General features: G+C 46.2%; 1 protein-coding gene across 1 annotated transcript; it reads left to right on the plus strand.

Moving 5' to 3' along the window:
- The first annotated feature begins 652 nt into the window (after positions 1 to 652).
- On the plus strand, positions 653 to 19,646 carry wnt9a (wingless-type MMTV integration site family, member 9A). Its single transcript, XM_076295716.1, has 4 exons — positions 653 to 775; positions 16,008 to 16,267; positions 16,684 to 16,946; positions 19,128 to 19,646. The coding sequence occupies exons 1-4, from the start codon at positions 684 to 686 to the stop codon at positions 19,644 to 19,646; spliced, it is 1,134 nt and encodes a 377-aa protein (XP_076151831.1). The 5' UTR covers positions 653 to 683.
- Positions 19,647 to 19,940: the final 294 nt, after the last annotated feature.

Below are 19,940 nucleotides of genomic sequence, written 5' to 3' on the forward strand. Positions count from 1 at the left end.
AACAACTGTGAATTCAAGCCTGTGCGTCAGTAGACCAGCTGGTGCTGCTCTCAGCTGTAAGCAAGTTTGTGGCCCGCACGGTGACTGACCCTTCATTGGCACAGCACATTGTGGAGTGGTGTGGCTACGTATACATCCTTGTCAAAAATGACAAAACTGACATTTACCTGAAGTCAAATGGGAATCACCTCCTGCCTAAAACATACCAAGATGACACTTGGTCTCAGCTGACTGGAGTTTATATGCTGAATGAGCATCGTTTTGGACCACAACCAAAACAGAGAGTGACCTTGTTGTCAAATCAGATATCAAATACTGCATGGATTTATTCAAGAACATGTAATCGATCATATTCCTCTAAAATCACATCCACTTGACTTCAGAGGGTTGTTGAATTTGATTTGCATTTTACACCACAACAATGGATTTGTCCAGGAAGAGTAAACACTTCATTATTAAACTATGATCAAACACCATGCTAAATTTAAGCTCCTGAAACTACCAAGGGCGCGCGCTCTCTCTCTTTCCCTCTCTTCATCACACACACTCTCTCCCCTTGCACTCTGCTGGATGGGAGGAGCACAGGCATCCTCTCACTGTATAAGAAGTGCCGATCTCACAACAAGGGATTTTACACAGCTACTCAGGAGAAACGAAATGATCTGCCCTAGAGCCGTTGCAAAATGCTGGATGGACACCTACTCCTGGGATGGTTATCATTCACAGTTATAGTGTACCTTTTCAGCTTGCCTGGACCGACTACAGCTTATTTCGGGTAGGCACCTTTTACACTTCAAAAGTTGGCCTCTGTGTCGCTGATAAATTAACGGTAATGAATAATTGCTGGAGATACTAACAGTAAACTTTATAGAGTATACATAACAAATTAGGCACTATTCCAAATGCAACTACCAACACTTGTTTGATTCGTAAACTCTGGGAGTTTATTGCCGTGGATCTAACTTTACTTTTTGATGTGTCATCATAAAAACTGCTGGTGTGTAAGGATGTAGTTGAGGAATGCTAATTCGTGAAGCTGTTTTTTTCTGTCGGCACCGCAGCCGTTGAAGCATAGTTGAGTGGTAAACCATACAGTGACAGCGGGTGGCGGCAGGTTGATTACGAGCTTGAAATCCTCCGTTGCCTTTAAGCCATTAAGCGCAAGCATGTCACTTTGTTTTTTAAACCTTTGTGAACAAACAAACAAACAATAAACCGCAAGCATATTTTCAATAACGTTGGTTAGAGAGGTCATTTCCATACGAATTTGGAATCTGCACCTACATTGGGAAACCGGCAGCGGCTTAATATGAACTCACTTAGCGTAACGACGTTGTGGGCAATAACGGGATATTACCCTTACGGTGCTCAGAGGGGAGTGGGGTGTTTCATGGACTACACTACAGGCTAACAAAAGCAATTTTTAATAGGCATGCATTCTGAAAGGTTGGTAGGCTACCAGCCGTCATGTGATTCTTTTGTCGAAGTACTTGTAACTTAATAATGTAAGTCAGCTTCGAGCGCAGACGTGAAGGAAAAGGTGAGTGGAGGGTACAGTCTCAACAGCTGGTAACAATAAAGCAATGCAGCTCACTGAACTGGTGGCCGAAACGTCTGTTCTGCTCGCAGAGAATATTCACCATCCAGCATAAACAACGGCTTGAGAATTCTGGCATCCGCTGTGCGCTCCCACTAAGTTTAATAACAGTTTAAACAGAAATGAAAGAATGTGTCCAGAATTTACAGTTTCCCCATCTTGTCCATAAATTAGTTCGACTACAATCTCTTTAATTTAAAGTAATGCTGGACTTTCAAGATAGTGCACGCCTTTGCACATGTTAGTGGGGGTAGGTCAGTCTATTAAGTTGAAGACTTTTTTTGAAGATACTATCTGTAGCCTTATAAAATACATCTAATTTAGTAGCTGCATTTGAAGGTTTATGACCATGCTATCACAAAGCCAGCTCCACTTGTTTGAACAAGCAGACACTTAAAAGGATCACAAATCTTTGAGCTCAAGGGAACGCTTACTTTAGCCAAGAGACATCCCTCAAAGCCCACAAAATGAACCCTCACTTATGAGATAAACTCCCTAGCTACTATGCATATTTGGATGATGCTCTGAAATGTAGTTCTGGGGGTTGTCAAGTGCTGTATTGAAGAACTGTAATTATAGAGAGAAGCTTCATTCACTGTCAGTTGAGGTGGGTAGTACTGGTAGCAGTCTTGCCTGTTGTCAGGGAATGTGAAGGTGTTTTCAGAAAAGGAGCTGATCCATAGACCAACCAGGGGAGTGGCTCCCTCGGGACCTGTAGAACATTATGAAGTTATAAACCGGTTTGATGGGCTGTGGGGGTTCTGCATTGGGTCTCACGATTATTTCATTCCCTCTCTGGAAAGGCAGTAAATTTAGAACCATAGCACAACACTGTCATGGACGGGGTATCTCTGAGTAATGAATAATACACTGTTCTTTTTAAAGATGTGAAAGATTAAGACGGTTGCATAGTTGAAAATATTGCCCTGACAAAAGATCATTTTTATGTGCTTTGGCTTTTTGTGGGAATAAGGCACCACAACTGTCTGATATGACTAATTATGTGGTAATAAGAGTATATGTGGTTTTCCCCCCAAATCCTGTGCGTGAGCAATTAAACAAAGAGTTGGTATGACTCCCATCCGGATGATGTTTCGTTGTTACAGTGTTAGCAAAGCACCTCAATTTTGGGCACTTCATGGGGAAATTACCTGCTCTTTCATTTCATCAGGTTAGGAAAACAAACCATGAAAAGCCCATTTGCATCCTGAGGGAAGTGTGTTTTGTCTCTGGAGTCAGGAACTGCCCTCCAGATCGCCACTGCAAACACGTCAGACAGCCTCGGCTCTCCACTCAGAGTGTGGCACATCTGGCCTCAGTGGCCGGCGTAGAGTTATTTGTGCTCGCAGCAGAGGGAAAATAAGTCAGCACCAACACATGGTCTAGACCAGCCCAACTGAGAGAGAGTCTCAGCTACAGTGACATGAGCTCACTCTTATCCAAGCAACCCCCACCCCCATGCCTCCCCATCCCACCCAACTGCAGTTGATTTACCTCTAAACAGAGTGCCAGAGAGACAGCGTGAAATCTAAGCCCCTGACATTTTGATGGGCACAAACACTAACACGACTTGTTCAAATAAATAGCCACTGCCTGCGTGTATGTGTGAGCGAGGCATCCTCAGGGTACTGATTTACTCAAAATAGAGGGTCAATGTTGCATACCCAATTTCCCTTGTGCGGTGGAGCATAAGTGCAACATAAACACAGTCTCTTTTGCCAGTGGCCTGCGTTTCGGAGGGTGGGGTGGGATTCCTCGCGTAGTCAAGCAGCCGCTCAAATTGTCATCCCGGCCACAAGAATGTGAGCGCTCGCTTTTCCCCCCGCTGCTGCCTGTTGTGGCAGGTGCTCGCCCTCGGCTTCGTCCCGTATCGTCGGGGGTTACGTCCCTGGAAGCGAGCGCCGGCTCCTTATGGGAAACGCAGCAGGTTGGGGGAGAAATAGCACATAAAAGGCGTAATTGAGAAATTCCTGGAAGTGCTCAAGGAAGAAATCACGGGCGCTTGCTTTCTGTCTGGCCCGCGGTCCACACACCTCAGATGGCTCGGGGGGGATGGCGGGAACAGATGAGATGTGCTGAGAAAGGCATCACTCTTTAGGCACATGTGGCTGTGGAAGGAGAGGCTCTTTTCTGTGGTGCTTACACTGGCGTGCAGACTGCTCTGAGGCCAGCTTGGGGTCACGCACACATGTAGATCTGCACATGGCAAGTGCACCGCGGTGCGGATGACAGAATCAAGTTGGGAGCTGAGACTAATGGATTTTGTCAGTAATGCTAGTTATTTCTGCTTGAGCGGTGGTAGGCAGTTTTAATATTGGTTGTGGATCACTTGTATGCAGCCTGTTAGCTCAGAGTGCTTGCTGTCAGGTCTGTGACATATCAGACCCTTCATCGTCTCGTTCAAATGAACTTGTTCCAACCCTTTCAACTTTTGCACTGTTATTACTTAGACTTTTAAAACTCTTCCCCGAGACAAGGCAAAGACAGGGCAGACTTGCCTGTTTTCACTTAAAGATTCTTAGTGAGCACTTGAATTGCCCCAAGGACCCACCAACGATCCTCACTCTAACACTTTTCGGATCTCTCAAACAACGCCCTCTCTTCATGTCGATGCTGGTAGCAGGCTGGCGGTTTTGAGAATAATGACTGTGTGATTAACGCGGAGGCAGGGCTGGCGAGGGCTGGCGTTGCCTGCTAGATGGTGGTGGCGAGTGGCTCATTATGAGGTCTTAAGGCGTCATTACTCTCCCTGACACACAGGGCAGGGAGGGGCAGCTGTGACGGACCGAGGGACTTCCCAAACTTAACGCCACAGGATATCCTGCAGCCAGAGCAGCCCCCTGAAAGAGGAGCCCTCAGCCCCATGGCCTCTGATGATAGCGCTCCCTGTAGAAGTGCTGATGCTGGGCTCAGATGGACAGAGTGCAGGTCTCCCACACAGCAGAGTAAGACGCCACAGATGCCAGGCCCGTGTTGACATTCATGTGATGCTGTGTGCGGATCTCAACTTAAGTCTGTAGGTTTTGATCCTCTCCGGGGTTGAGAGTCACTCAGATGTTTGGGAATACATACGTGCAGTGCCCACAGCCTCCACTGGGGGGTGCAGTCACTATTGCCAGCACAGGTTGGTCCTCAATCAGCACTTTCTGGGCCTTTATGTAACCCTAGGAGAGTGGGAAATGAGCAGCAAAAACAGCCATATCCAAAGGCACCGGACACTATGTAAATAGAATACAGTGTAAGAAAAAATTGTTTGGTCTCACGTTAGTTGTGGTCAAGTGCATTTTTGTACAGTATGCTTTTGATTTACTTGCATGTGCGATTATTTTGGCTTTAGCTCAGAGGAAAACCCCATAAAAAGGATCCACAAGAGAGGACTTCTGGATTTAATTCTTAAATTAGACAATGAAGTACACAGAATACCAAAGGGACATATTGTCTCATGAAATGGGATTTTTGGAATTTCATCCTCTCTTTAGATGTATACCAACATGAAAATGGCATTACAGCTGTCCAACAAAACAACCAAAAAAAACCAACCAAAAAAAAATCATAAACCACTCCATATTTCCTGCCTTCAGCTTATTTAAGACATTCACAGATGATTCAAATTTAAGTCATATAATCCCACTGAACTGTACGCTCTTTTGACTCTTGAGCTGCTCTGGAGTGCCCACAGAGGTTAGTTGGTTCCTGGGCTTCACGGCATCACAGTCACACACATACTTTCAAGTATAATAGCAGCCTTTAATTACATGTCTTCATACATATTCCAAAACATCTAACCACATATCTGATTGACTCAAGCTTGTTTACCCCATTTACACAATCACTTTAGACAAACTTGTGTGTGAATGGGCATGCCGTGGAGCTGTATGCTACCCAGCATGATTATATGCTATTATTGCTTGGAGGAATGTCTTTAAAATGTGTTTGGCCCACTCACATCCGAAAGGCTTGAGGTTCTGGTATCGGCAGAGGCCATGGAGACCACAGTTTGGAAATATTGGCTTTTTAAGAGAGGGCGTCGCCGCCGCCGCTGCCTCCACCAGCCCAGCCGTCTGCAGTGGGCTTCAGGGGTGGACGGGGCTCCAGCGCAGGGCCTCAGAAGAACATGCTGAAGGTACAAACACTGATGGGCTTCGCAGATGGGGGACGGACGCTGGACAAGGGCAATTTGCAAAACAGGAAAGCCAATATGGAATCCAAATAGCCTCGGTGGTTAAGGATTGATGAAATGAAGTTAATTAGCGGGGTTTGCCATGTCTTAGGCTTCCCGTCCCTCACCACAGACCAATTTCCTCCCCATTGCGTGTGGGAACACTGGTTGAAATGACTGCTGTCTAAAGCCAAGATTAGAAGTCTGACAAAAGTCTACGCTTTCTTGCAGCTCTTGCTTGGAAATGACGCTCCTTTCTCTTGTAGTGTTGACCCGGGGAGATCCAACGCTATCAGGCCATGAAAGCGAGCACTCTCGGAGGAGACACAGGCTTGCCATTGAGACCAGTAAACCATGTCAAGGCAACGTTCACCTCTTATCTGTTTTCAAATAGTCTGTTCTGCATCAACATCGACCCCTGATGCACAGACGTAAACATATTTGGAATAATTGTACCTCTCGCTTGCTATAGAGACTGAGCAAATTTTGTTTTCCACTAGAATGGTGTATTCCTCAGTCTTAAGTGATTTTAGTGATTCCGTAATCAACAGAAGCATCAGTAAACATCTGCAGACATTAGTCTGTTGTGATAGTTTTAGAAACCTTCACTCAGAGGCTGTGGCTTAAGGGCCAGGTCCGGCACTTACATGGACTTGAAATAACTCCTCTCACATTTCCCAACATTTGCTCAAAGCTAAAGTGATGAACAAAATAACCAAATAAACTCTGGGTCAGCTGTCAAGGGCATATAGTTCTAACATGCATCAGCCGCACCTTAATTGCTACCAGTCCTGTTATTTCATGCCCTGCAGTCGAGCGCACAAGGTGAGCCACAGTGACAGGTCATGACTTTAATAGGGGCACTTAAGAGTAAACCTTGACATCCTGACTTAATGACTTTATCATCGAACCCCACAAGAAATGGGCATGCATATTTTTCATCATATCTGTAAAACTCCTCAAATGCTCACAGGAAAAGCCCTCGTAATCTCCCAGTAGCGACAGTAAATTACCGTAAATAATATGACTGAACTTGGCCACTTGTGTTTGTTGATGCATTATTGAAAACAGCTCCTGTTCTGTGGGAGGAATTTGACTTTTTACACGGGTGGGTAGCCATGAAAATGCCTTTGATTTTGTCTAAACGTGCATATGAGTATAATTATTTTAATGGGTCTGCGCAGCTATGGCCTCGCTCTGGCTCACTGTTCACTTCTATTAGTGCTGCAGCGCGTTTCCTCAGAGTAGTCAGCGAGGCTTTGGAGTAGAGCTGTGTGTGGGTGTGTGTGTGTTTGTGTGAGTGAGTGCGTGTGTGTGTGGAGCTCCCTGCTCGTACCTGACACAAGCGTGTGCGGGCCCTGGGTTTGGGGCGTTAGTGCGCTGGTACAGGGGTGCTCTGTGCCATGGTGTGAGCTAGGACTGGAGAGTCATGTGGAGAGCGCTGAGCACCCAAACCTGTGCCAGTCACACAGTGACCACTCCTGAGCCTCTGACCCAGTGCAGTGGCGGGAGTGTGTGTGTGTGTGTGTGTGTGTGTGTGTGTGTGTGTGTGTGTGTGTGTGTGTGTGTGTGTGTGTGTGTGTGGGGCGGGAGGAGGGAGGCCTGGGGTTCTCACACTCTAGTTAAACCTCTTACCATGCCCGGCTCCTGTGGCCCCATGCACACACTGGTGCTCCGCTCCCTCTGCATAACCACCTCCACCACCACCTCCACCACCGTTCACCATCTCCACCTCCACCGCCACCACCGTCCACCATCTCCACCTCCACCACCGTCTCTGCTCCCCCAACCCCTGGTCTACTCTCCCAGGGAGAGAGAGAGAGAGAGAGAGAGAGAGAGAGAGCAGACTGAGGGACAGAGAGAGCAGACGCTTACAGAGCCCCACCTCCCGGGACAAAGCACAGAACGAAGCCTTTTACGAGAGCGTTGCACTCAAGCAAGTTGGAGGCTTCACATGGAAAGGCTCAATGTGACGACTCCAAAGGCATGACTCAATAGCATAACTTTCAGCTCTACACGCTGCTTTTTTCTTTGGGTCTGTGTCTCTGAGACTCTTGGTGTCAAGAGTGTAATGGGTGACCTGGGCTATTAGCGTGACTCCCTGGGCTTTGGGGGCCGAGGGGTCAGAGATGACATGACGGTTGGTCACTTCCTGTGTGTGTCACTAGACTCTGGGAGACATGTGACTGGGACTATCTCGCTGTCGTTGTAAAAGAGCAGACGATTCGTCATCTCCTCGCTATTCGGAGGGGTTTGTTGAATGCAAAAGTTTTATTGCTGGAGTTGTCCAAGACATTTCCTGAAAACGCATGGAGTTGAACACTCATTTTTATTCAGCCACGCCAATGATTGTCCTCCTAGAGCCAATATGAATTGGGACATTTTTTTGGCTGTCTCATAAAGTCTATTCATTGTGTCCTAAACCAAACAAATTCTTTTGTGGAGCAAATCAAGGTTAAGAACACATTATTACCTCAATGCATATACACATTGTTTGAGGATATAGTCAAGCCCATGTTCCACAGTGAAGGCCTTATTGAGTTGGTTTAAATATATATCTAACCCAGGTTTTGAAGCACACTGTTATTTGGAGAGGTCACGCCGAAGGCTTCCCTACCACAGTCTCTTGCCCCTGTGTTCAGGTGAGCCGTGCCCACTGCGCCGTAACCGCTGTCCTGGTCAGGCTCCGCGGCCCACGGAGCAGCAGCCCTTGGCTCCTGGGCATGGCCCTCGCTAGTAAAACAAACAGCCTTCCATGGATGCTGGCCGGGCCTGAGGGAGCATACCACACTCACATTCCTACTCGGCCTGGCCCGCAAGACACCACATGGGTATCCAGCACAGTGGTCTGAAGTTCATCCAGCTTTTTAGTGGAGGACATTTTTTTTTTACCTCCGCTTCACTTTCTCCCTCTCTTTCTCTCTCTCTCGCTCTTCCTGCCGACCTTTTTTTCACTCTAGCTTTGTACCTTTCACGCCCTACCTTGCTCGTCATGCTTTCAGAGCCTTTTAGGAACTCAAACCTAGAGACATCACAAGGCAGAGAAGCCTGCAAACAGTTTCACACAGAGAGCAGGTCTAGTCAACACTTAAGCCCTCTCCCCATTTGAATGGGCTATCATTAAGTTTAGAGTGACACAGACTCTGGGCAGAATAGCTGCTAATTGATTCTCACTTTATCCTGCCTATATGTATTGAGGTTTGTATGTGTGTGTGTGTGTGTGTTTGGGGTGGTGGGGGTTGTGGTGGTAATGGGGTGGGGGGATAGTTGTCGAAGGACCTGTGATGGGTTTTGCTTCGCACCAAGGCCGAACCCTGCCGAAACATGAACCAGACGTGGGATGGGGGCTTTGTTGCCCCTCTTGAGCTATTCGTCCCTCTCCTCACATCTGCCATTGTTTTGGGTTTGCTGCAGCAGACAGCTGGGGGGGTTGTCTGAGAAAAGGCTTTGTTTGGGGTCAACAGCTGGGGGGAATGATTGGCATTCGTTTGGAGTAATTGCCCTGCTGGGGAGCCTGACCTGGCAGGCAACAGACCACACAATCAGCAAGTCCAGACGGAGCGAGTGAGCCGTTCTCTCTCTCTCTCACTCGTTTTTACTCGCTCACTTGCTGGCTTGCAGCCTTGGGCTGGGTTCAGACGGGTTGATGAGGAGGAGAGGTGTTGACTTCTAGGTAGTGCAACACACAAAGGCACACACACACACACACACACACACACACACAGGCACAGACACAGATAGAGACACTTGCCTGTACACACACACACACACACACACACACACACAGAGAGAGAGAGAGAGAGAGAGAGAGAGAGAGAGAGAGAGAGAGTTAACACCTGTTGTTTAGAGGTACTGGAATGGACACACTGCTGGGCTTACTTGTCAAACAAACACACACAGGAGAGCCCTTCTCTCATGGCTTCTTCTTCCTCAGCGCCCCTACCCAGAAGAGCCCACATGGCTTCTTCCTCCTCAGCGCCCCTACAAATGAATACTCTCTCTCTGCTGTGCGGTGCACTAATGTCTGAAAGAGAGGCTAGAGAGAAAAGAGAGGCTAATTTGGGCAAAATACAGAGGATCTGGGGATGGTTTTCTCTCTCTCTCTCTCTCTCTCTCTCACTCTCTCTCTCTCTCTCACTGTTAACCAAATACTGCTTGGGTTTTATATTGTCAGCAAGATCAGGGCCGTAGTGCCTCACACATCTGCTTCTGATTAGCTCCAAGAGTGTTTGTCTGTGTGCTGAAGTGTGTCTGTGTGTGTATGTGTCTGTGTGCTGAAGTGTGTCTGTGTGTGTATGTGTCTGTGTGCTGAAGTGTGTCTGTGTGTGTCTGCTCGTATGCGTGTGTGTGCCTGTGTGTCTCTGTGTGTATGTGTCTGTGTGTGTGTGTGCGAGTGTTGGAGTGTGTGTGTGTGCGAGAGAAAGAGAGCAGACATGTGAAATTAGTGTGGGTGTGTGATATACTGGAGAAAGGTTTTATTCTCAGGTAAAATATATGAACTGTATCCTACTCTCCGACACTAAGGTGTTCCGAATGAAACAAATGTGCTTTCGTTCCTTGCAGAGACTTGACACTGAGCGCATGACATTGTTAGAGTTCTGAATAGGAAACGCCTAAATTGGTTACTGCACGGGGAAATATTTTCAATATGCTATCATTTGTGTGAAAAGTTATATATGAAAAAATATATTTCCCCAAAATGAATAGCCTGTCAATTCAATGCATGAGATCGCAGTTGTATGAATGTTTCACACCTTAAACTACATACCACAGTGCATTTTGCAAGGGAAAGATTATTTTGGTAAGTGTTGAAATGACCTCAGCGAAAAGATGAGGTTCCCTGACAGGACAAATCATCACCTGATCATTTGTCATTTGCAATCTTTGCACCTCCATGTTTTTCCATGTGTAATTGCTATACGAGTGCTGTGAAATTGCCCAAAAAGTGAAGGGAAAAAAAAAAAAAACCACGGGAAAAAAACAACCTAAACAATCTCACCAGAGTTACACCAGTCCTTGCTCTGCTTTTCCTATTTATAAACACATTAGAACACGCACTACCTTTCCTATTTATACAAACACATGAGAAAAGCATGCACTGCCACTGCATGGCTTACAGTCAGGGTTGGTGCCCTATGGTGAGGTTATGTGTGATGACACAAAAAAGCAAGATGCATGGTTTCCATTCTGCCCTTGCACAGGGAAATGCATATGATGTCAATGTCATGGCCAATGTGAAGTGTTGACAGTCATAAAAAAGGACCCAAACAGCCATGTGAGGTAGTTAGTGAAAGATGGATGCAAGGCAATGGGCGAGATTAGCCCTGTAAAGCTGCAGCCATGCTTAAGGAGGGAGCGAATGCGAACAAACTGGAAACTGGAAAAAGCCAAGCTGAGCAAACAGTGGCAGGGATCACACCTCACTTATGATAACACTGCGCTTTATACTGTCGTGCAGCAGGTATTATGTTTCATGTGTGTTGCCGTGCCAACACCTCAAAGACCAACAGAAAAACAAATTGGCTGTCTTGGCTTCAAGACATAAATCAGTGTAGAGCATTCCCGCTGTGCAGTGTTGTTTGTTGTGCTTACAGTGTTGTGTGTGATTATTATTATTTGGGTTATGGAGTGCATGTAAAAGTCATATACAATAGATGATCGATGAATTCTAAAGTATCCTCAAAGAATATCTGTTTGTATAACCTGAGTGAATTCCTGATAAGAATGTCAAAGAATACTGGAAGCATACATTTTAGTAGTGTCTGGCTGTGGTGGATGCTGATGAGAAAGAAAGCCATTTAATTTGGCCTCCATAGTGCATGGTTTGTTTCAGGACACTTTCCACACATTTTCAATTCCACCTGTGTTTTGCACATACACTGCATTCTGTAGGATGCTTGTCTTTTTGTTGATACTGACGAATCTCAAGATGTAAAGTGTCAATTGATGCCATCCTCAGCTGGTGTTATTGTGCTATAATGCACACGTACATGCTCACAACCTGAGCCTTTTGCTAAAAATACCAATCTCACTATATATCCTGTGTGCATTATACAGGCTGATGACAAGAGAGACTACATGTACCCGACTGCAAATACACTGCAAGTCCTTGATCTGTCATCCATTACTTCATGTACTGTGCTACACTACTTGCAAACACTACACTTATTTGTAATTATCATAAATAATCATCAGTAACACTAAATTGAAGTATTGAACTAAGGAACAGATTAAGTAACATCAAATAGAATGATGTACTGCACATGAACTAAATAGACGGTTTCACAGTTTTCCTCCTAAGGACATTATTGAAATGGGGATTAATGTGAGCGCACATCTGCGATAGCAGTTAGGTTTTGAGAGTTCAGCCTCTGAGTGGAAAACATGCACAGCGAGTGGGGTATCACAGCTCCATCTCTGGAGACTGGGAGCATTTGACTGCTCAAATCTTGCCTCGAGCCCTTATGGTAACTGGCTAAAAATATTCTGCTGTAAGACAGCAGCAGCAGTCAAAGGATTTAGCAGAGTGATTTGTCTGGCTAGCTTCCAGTTCCATAGTGTCTTTTTTTCTGTCAGATAGACACACGTCACACAGACTGTCCACAAGAGTGACGTGATTCCCGGGTTGTCTTTGAATAACCACAAGCATCTGTTTTGTGCTCATCTGAGATTTCCCATGAGAGCCTTATACTTAAACTTAGCTCTCGTACATGACCACTGCTTAGAAATATGTCTAAATAGATATAGTCAGTATCCTATAGTACTTGGTTATTGAATCCTTAGCTTTCTAAAATGTAACATTTAAAACATAAGGTGAAAAATCAACATGGTGAACAGGAAAATGGTCAACACAACTGGAATTTTCATTTAAATAGTTTTTTTATGCACCTGAGTCTGCATTCTCAACAGCTTTATAGAATCAATATAGCACTTTTTTTGATATGGACATGATTAAAATGCTAGTAGTCTACAGTACCCTCAGCACTGTTTGTGTACACGTGTTCTATCAGCAACACAACACAATACTGCTGCACTCAAAACATGACCAGTATTTTCAAGCAGGGATGTTGTCTTTTTGGATCCATGACAATAAACAGTATACACCCATCTCTTTTTATCTCAAGTATTCACAACCAAAAACAATAACAGTAACAACAAAACAATAACAAATAAATAGGCTATAAATAACTGATGTCTATGTATAAGTTTGGACACATTCTTTACTGTTAGAAACACCGGGAGCTGTCAGGCAAACAGGTTTTTCAAGTCTTGACTTGCCTAGTTTCCACTTGTAAACTCATCCAGTACGTCAAAACAGGTAGGAAAAGCAAACAAGTTTTGGAAAAATGGAAACATTTGGCCTCTTTTGAACACACAAATTCCAAAATCCCAGACTCACATTGCCTGACATCTCTCTCCCTTTAAATGGCTGCTGTGAATTGACTGCGCTTGTCACAAACAACTACACGTGTCTGACATGGCGACCAGACACAGAAGAAAACAGGAAACTGAAACATGTCGAGGGGCAGGAAAAACGTAGGTGTCCGAGAGAGCTCATTTTTTACCCTGGAGATGTTATGACGCAAGTGCTTCAGCTGCATCATCCTTCATGTAGCCGAATAACTATTACTTTACAAGCACATAGAAACCGAACAGTGTCCTTACATTGGTCCCAAAGTTAGACTTGAGGCGTTCCTTGTCTCAGGGTCGTGTACAGCTCGAAAACCTGCAGATCTACTCAGGCAGATCTGGGCAAATCTCTCTGTGTGGTTTTCACATCAGATCTCTGTGGGAGTTTGCAAAGGTGCATTAAAAGCGCAACTGGTATGCAATGCTCATGCCAGTTGCATAAGCATATGAACTTCGCTGAACCTAACGTGTTGCCTGGGATCATGTGGCCTTGTTTGACAGAGAATCGAAAGATTAGCTGAGAGGTCCATGACGGAAAACACTGTTAGTCATTAAACTAGTTTGGGTGTCGGGCAGTGAATACTAATGCAGCTGATTGTCTGTGATCTACCTCATGGCCAGAGATGATGTCATTTGTTGGGCAGAAACTGGACTGTCCCCCATAATTGTCCTCAGGTAGACCTCCCGATGGCTGTGCGCTGGGTAACCATGTTTTTTCTCCACTCAGACATGGTCAGGAGGGTGGAGGCACCATAATTATATAAATAAATATAAATAATTATATTAAGTGCTTCCAGAGGCAGCCACAGGGATATCATAATTGTCATAATTGGATTATCCAAAGGTCTCTCCACTGGAGAAATAGTCAAGCAACCAGGATCCATCTTTCACCGGAGCTGTGTGCTGGTGATCGTGATGACTACCAGATGATGGGTGTAGCTACCTCAGGCTGATCACTCTACACTCCTCCCCACATAGACCACTACTGTACTGCGCAGTCGGCGGGATGAGGAGATACTGCTCCCTCCATTACTGAAGCGTTTACGGAGTCTACAGCATTCCTGGCCTGGATTGTGAGGGAGAGAGAGATGGAGAAGTAGGCCTACAGTAACAGTGCAGGCACTCTAGGTGGGTTTTTATGAAGGCTCAGCCACACACATTGCTAATAGTCTCCAGTAACTGAATGTCAAGGGGGAAACCTTGCTTTTCCTAAAAACAGTGCCCTACCACCTAATCCTCAAGACACTCTGGACCACCAACCCCCCCAACAAAATAAAAACAAAATGAACACACAACCGTGCACCCCTGCACTTTGGATGGAGACATGCTTGAGCTATTGAGTAAACATAAGGTTTTCATGTTTCATGACTTCTTTGCGAAACTGCTCACTCACTCTAAAAGCCAAGGCACCGGTGCCTGAATTGTGGAAATTTGGCAGAGAGTTTGGGGGTTGTTGCCAGCGGCAGGAGACAGGTCTGTTGCTTTCAGCTCTCCTCAGCAAAATTCTATGGAGGTGATCAGAGAGAGAAATGCTCTTGAGCTTCCCTGAAACCTCCAGCGCAGCTGTGAACCTCATGCCCGCTTCTGTGTTGATTTGCGTTGTTGGGGCAACCCCAGGCCATAGTTAATAATAGCCGCTGTCTATATTAGTAGACAAAAGTGGCAGATTTAAAAGCATAAACGTTTCTGTAATGACATGTGTGCTGCAGTAAGCCAGTGTGTTTGTGAGTTCTGTAAAGCCATTTATTCTGCTCCTTCGCTTTGGACGTGTAAAAGGGACCCAGAAATTACACATAATGAGCAACTATCCTGCCAATACTGTCAGTTGGTGTGACCAAAATGGTCGCCGCCTGACCGTCCTGTCCTCCAGCGTGTGTTTGTGAGAGTCGCACTCGGCTCTCACTAGTGCAACCTCAGAATGCCTGGGCAGCTCCGCGCGGCAGTTCTGCGGCCGAGCCTGCTAGCATGTTTTATGCTCTCTTGCCCTCAAAATAAACTGTCAAAAAGATGTCCCCATCTGTCATGCGTCCTGTCCACACCATGTGTAGGCAGGACGGGAGTGATTCTCTGCTTGTCGTGTGCAGTCTGTGTGTGTGTGTGTGTGTGTGCGTGTGGAAGGAAGGCACACATACACTGAACGGCTCTTTGTTCCTCTGCTGTGTTAAGTGAGAAGCCTAATGTTTTATGCAGTGAGTGGATAGGTTCTGCACTTTTGTCTATGCGTCTGGTCCAACATAAACACCAGAGCTCGAGCTTGCTTTGCATGCTGATCTCACTGTTGACCTTAAGCAATACTTGGATTCTCTTGAACATTAACTATTCTGATGGAGTTTGGACACCAAATGTATGTGAACATTAACAACAAGCGAGACAATAGTTCCTGATTGTTGTTGAGCACAACTTGGCCATATGCATATCATTACTTGTAGGAGTGTTCCCCCCTCGACTGCAGGTCATTGTGAGTTGTCTCGACCCAGAAGACTATGCCTATATGTTTAAATGCATACAGTACAGGATGCATTAGTATTCCATGTGTGTGCAAGTGTGGTATCAGTTGCAGTGTTCACACAGTGTTATACTGTATGTCTGCACATGTATGCACTAATCACACACACTTACACACACACAATAGAAAACAGCCCAAACCAGCTAAAGTGAGAGGAAGTATGCAATACCATACATGATCAGTATAGGCACAACATGTGATGCATTTCCTAGCCCATTGTTCTTTTGTTGTCTCTTATTGTTTGTTGTCGCCCCAAGTGTGTGGGCTGACCGTGTGTGACTGACCGTGTGTGTGTGTGTGTGTGTGTGTGTCTCTGCTTGTGTTTCCTGTCCCAGGCTGACAGGTAATGAACCCCTGTCCATCCTGCCGTTGAGCTCGCAGCCGGAGGAGAGGGTGGCCAAGGCCCACTACAAGCTGTGCGACCGGCTCAAGCTGGAGAAGAAGCAGCGCCGCATGTGCCGCCGTGACCCGGGTGTGGCCGAGACGCTGATGGAGGCCATCACCCTGAGTGCCCTGGAGTGCCAGTACCAGTTCCGCTACGAGCGCTGGAACTGCACCCTCGAGGGGCGCTATCGAGCCAACATTCTCAAGAGAGGTGTGTGTGTGTGTGTAGGTGTGTGTGGGTGTGTGTGCGTGTGTGTCTGTGTGTGTTTCTGTGTGTGCATAGCATACCTGAGTGCACCCCGTGTGCTGCCATGGTCCGTTTCTGTGTCACAGATGTGTGTCAGAACATAAGTTGAGTAACCTTCAAAAGAGTTTGAAGTGGGATAGGGGTTTTACTATGTGCCATTGAAATCTAGTCCCTCCCTCCCCCTACATAGGTCACTGCTATTTCTGTCTTGATCATCAGTAATCCATAGATCATCAGCTGCTGATTTATTAGATACTAATCTCTCAATGATACTATCTAACAGATTTATTTACAATTTACAAAATCACATTTGTTTATCTTTATGTCAGCCTTTGTAGGTGCAGCTTGGTAACTGTCTTATGTTCCAATCTCTCTCCCAGGGTTTAAGGAGACGGCCTTTCTGTATGCCATCTCCTCCGCTGGCTTGACCCACGCCATGGCCAAGGCCTGCAGTGCGGGCCGCATGGAGCGCTGTACCTGTGACGAGGCCCCGGACCTGGAGAACCGCAAGGCCTGGCAGTGGGGCGGCTGTGGAGACAACCTCAAGTACAGCAACAAGTTTGTTAAGGACTTCCTGGGCAAAAGGTCCAACAAAGATCTCCGCGCCCGGGTGGACATGCACAACACCAATGTTGGCATGAAGGTAAGCACAGAGCATTTGTTTTTGTTACTGCTTCAGTATAGCAGAGGCTTTGCATCACAGGAGCAGCACAACATGGATAGGATTGCTGCCTATATTTTACGCTCATGGTAGATGCACAACATTAAAAGATGTTAAATTCATATGACCTATTCATTGTATAATATATGTCCATAAGACATATTATGGGACTGTGATTACTGAGGGGTTGGGATCATTGCATTACATTACATTACATTTAGCAGACACTTCTTGACCAAAGTGACTTACATATGTCAGCTATATTACAAGGGATCACATTGTCCCCGGAGCAACTTGGGGTGCCTTGCTCAAGGGCACAACGGTGGAAGCCGGGAATTGAACCGACAACTTTCAGGCTACTGCACGCTAGCCTAGCTCCTTAACCACTACACTACCACCGCCCCAAACACATTATTTGATGTAATTATAACTGAATGTCAATAAAAGAGTTATTTAGTAGTCATTCCAGTGGAGAAGGTAATTCACACAAAGGCCATATTGTTAACTGCTTTCTGTGGTCGCTGTATAAATATTGAGATACAATGCCTTAGCAATCCCTTAGGTCCCATGCAAAAACGACTTGTTTAAAATGCTGTGTTTAATTCATTTTTTAAAACGCTCATTTTTCCTCTACTGGCTTCCTTCTTCAAACGAGTGACCAGTGAGGGCCTTGGGCTGTCCCAAGCATACCTCCACCATTGTTTGTGGTGAGACAGGGAGGAGGGATGAAGTTTGGACGTTGCTTTGACAGCTAAAGCAAAAAGACTCGAGGAAGGTCCGCTAGCATACGGCCAAAACAAATGGCTGCTTTTGGCCCCCATTGAGCATTCAGGTTTCCTCGTATTGTTGCCATTTTCATTTTTGTTTGAATATAAATTATAAGCACAAATGTTAGCAGACGCAGATGTGTCCCCGCGGGCTGCTCGCGGCATGCTCGTCCTCCTCCCGCTGCCCATCCAAGACCATTCTGGATCCTCGATTCGCAATAAAAGATTTACAGCGCTGTTTTGTATTCCCTTTTTTATTTTGCACATCTAGTGAGGTGTACAGAAACTTGGGGTGCAGTCCCATATGCAGCACAAAACCATGGAATGTGCTTGCCTCGCCGTCGCCAGCGATTTAAAGCTGACTTGTCACATTTCGCTGAATTGCCAGTGTGGTGGTGGACACGCACTTTCAAATCCACCACTCCATTTTACAACGAGAAAGCACTGGTGAAGGATCAGGCAATAGGGAATGTTTGTTTTAGTCATTTCACATGACATATAAAATGTATGAAACATCTATTTTTTATGTCCTGTTACTCACTCTATTACTCATAAGATGAATGACCCATCAGTTCATTTGTTGTATTTATTAACCTCCAGAGTCCTCTGCTAAAGAGGTAAGAGGTGAAGCTGTTTCAGACATTTTGCTGAGCTGCTAGGTAGTTAATGTGCTTTGCCAGACTCTTTTACTGAACCAGAAGTAAAACAACATTGGCACAATTATAGGGAGAGACCTTGGCTTTTTGCCTCTTCTCTTACCTCTTAACAACCCCAAGAATGTCGCTTCTCAGATTTTCCCAGGGCCATCTCAATAGATCTTTTATTTAGGAAGTACTTTGGAGAATGCAGTGGTGCACTTATTTCTAATAACCATCATTGACTTAAATCAGGCACTATTACCCCTGTTTATCATTGCAATATTGCCAGGACCTGCCCTCTTCAGGCCTGACCTTAAACCCTGGGGCAGTCAGCTTTATTACAGGGGGTTTGGGGGGGGGGGGGGGGGGTTGTCCTGATAGATGGTAGTTGGTGTCTCTGCTGTGAAGTTATTATGCAACCTTATTGTGCCTCATAAGCTCAGTTCCTGATTACTCCCCTGCAGTGCTGACTGAAGTAATAGCAAAGCTGGACATCAAGGTCCCCAAAAGAAATTGTGATATAAACCTAGTGTAGCGTGACAGTATGATTTTGGAGTAGTTCATGTTGCTTAGTGATGGTATTTTTTTTAATACAAGGACAATGTTTACAGGTAACAAGGAAATAATGTCCAGGATCAAAGGAAGCAGTGCCCTCAGCATATCTCATTCTTATAGAGTTATTGAGAATGATGTTTGGCAAACATTGGAGTTCTCTTGAAGTGAGTTGACTGACACATGCCTCCATGCCCCCTGCCCAGGTGATCAAAGCTGGGGTGGAGACGACCTGCAAGTGCCACGGCGTGTCCGGCTCCTGCACAGTCCAGACGTGCTGGCGGCAGCTCTCGCCGTTCCACGAGATCGGCAAACAGCTCAAGCAGCGCTACGAGACCTCGCTCAAGGTGGGCAGCTCCACCAACGAGGCCACTGGCGAGGGCGACATCTCTCAGAGCCGCGCCCAGCAGCAACAACAGCAGCAGCAGCAGCAGCAGCAGCAGGCGCCCGCAGTGCTGGGTCCACGGGACCAGATCCCCCGGACCATGGACCTGCTGCACATCGAGGACTCGCCCAGCTTCTGCCGGGCCAGCAAGTACTCGGCGGGCACGTCGGCCCGCAAGTGCTACAAGGACAAGAACTGTGACGCCATCTGCTGCGGCCGCGGCCACAACACCCAGAGCCGCGTGGTGACGCGCCCGTGCCAGTGTCAGGTGCGCTGGTGCTGCTACGTGGAATGCAAGCAATGCACGCAGAGAGAGGAGGTGTACACCTGCAAGGGTTAGGGGCGGGGGAGGGGGGCGGGGGGGCACACTCTCTCTCTCTCTCTCTCTCTCTCTGTCTGTTTATCTCTGTCTCTCCATCTTTCCATCTCTCTCATCACCTCTGTGTCATTGTGCTGAAAAGGGTGAAGATGAGAGAGACAGAAAGTGAGTGAGAGAGAAGAGGGTGGGCATGGAGTTTGCAGTGTGTGTGTGTGTGTGTGTGTGTGTTTCTGCATATGTGTGAATGTGGTGTGGAGGTACGTGTGTGTGTGTGTGTGTGTGTGTGTGTGTGTGTGTGTGTGTGTGTGTGTGTGT

This window comes from Alosa pseudoharengus, unplaced genomic scaffold (assembly GCF_046254945.1).
Source record: "Alosa pseudoharengus isolate Yale_2024_CS ecotype anadromous, Long Island Sound unplaced genomic scaffold, YU_APseudo_1.1 YU_APseudo_1.1_scf_2, whole genome shotgun sequence".
Lineage (NCBI taxonomy): Eukaryota > Metazoa > Chordata > Actinopteri > Clupeiformes > Clupeidae > Alosa > Alosa pseudoharengus.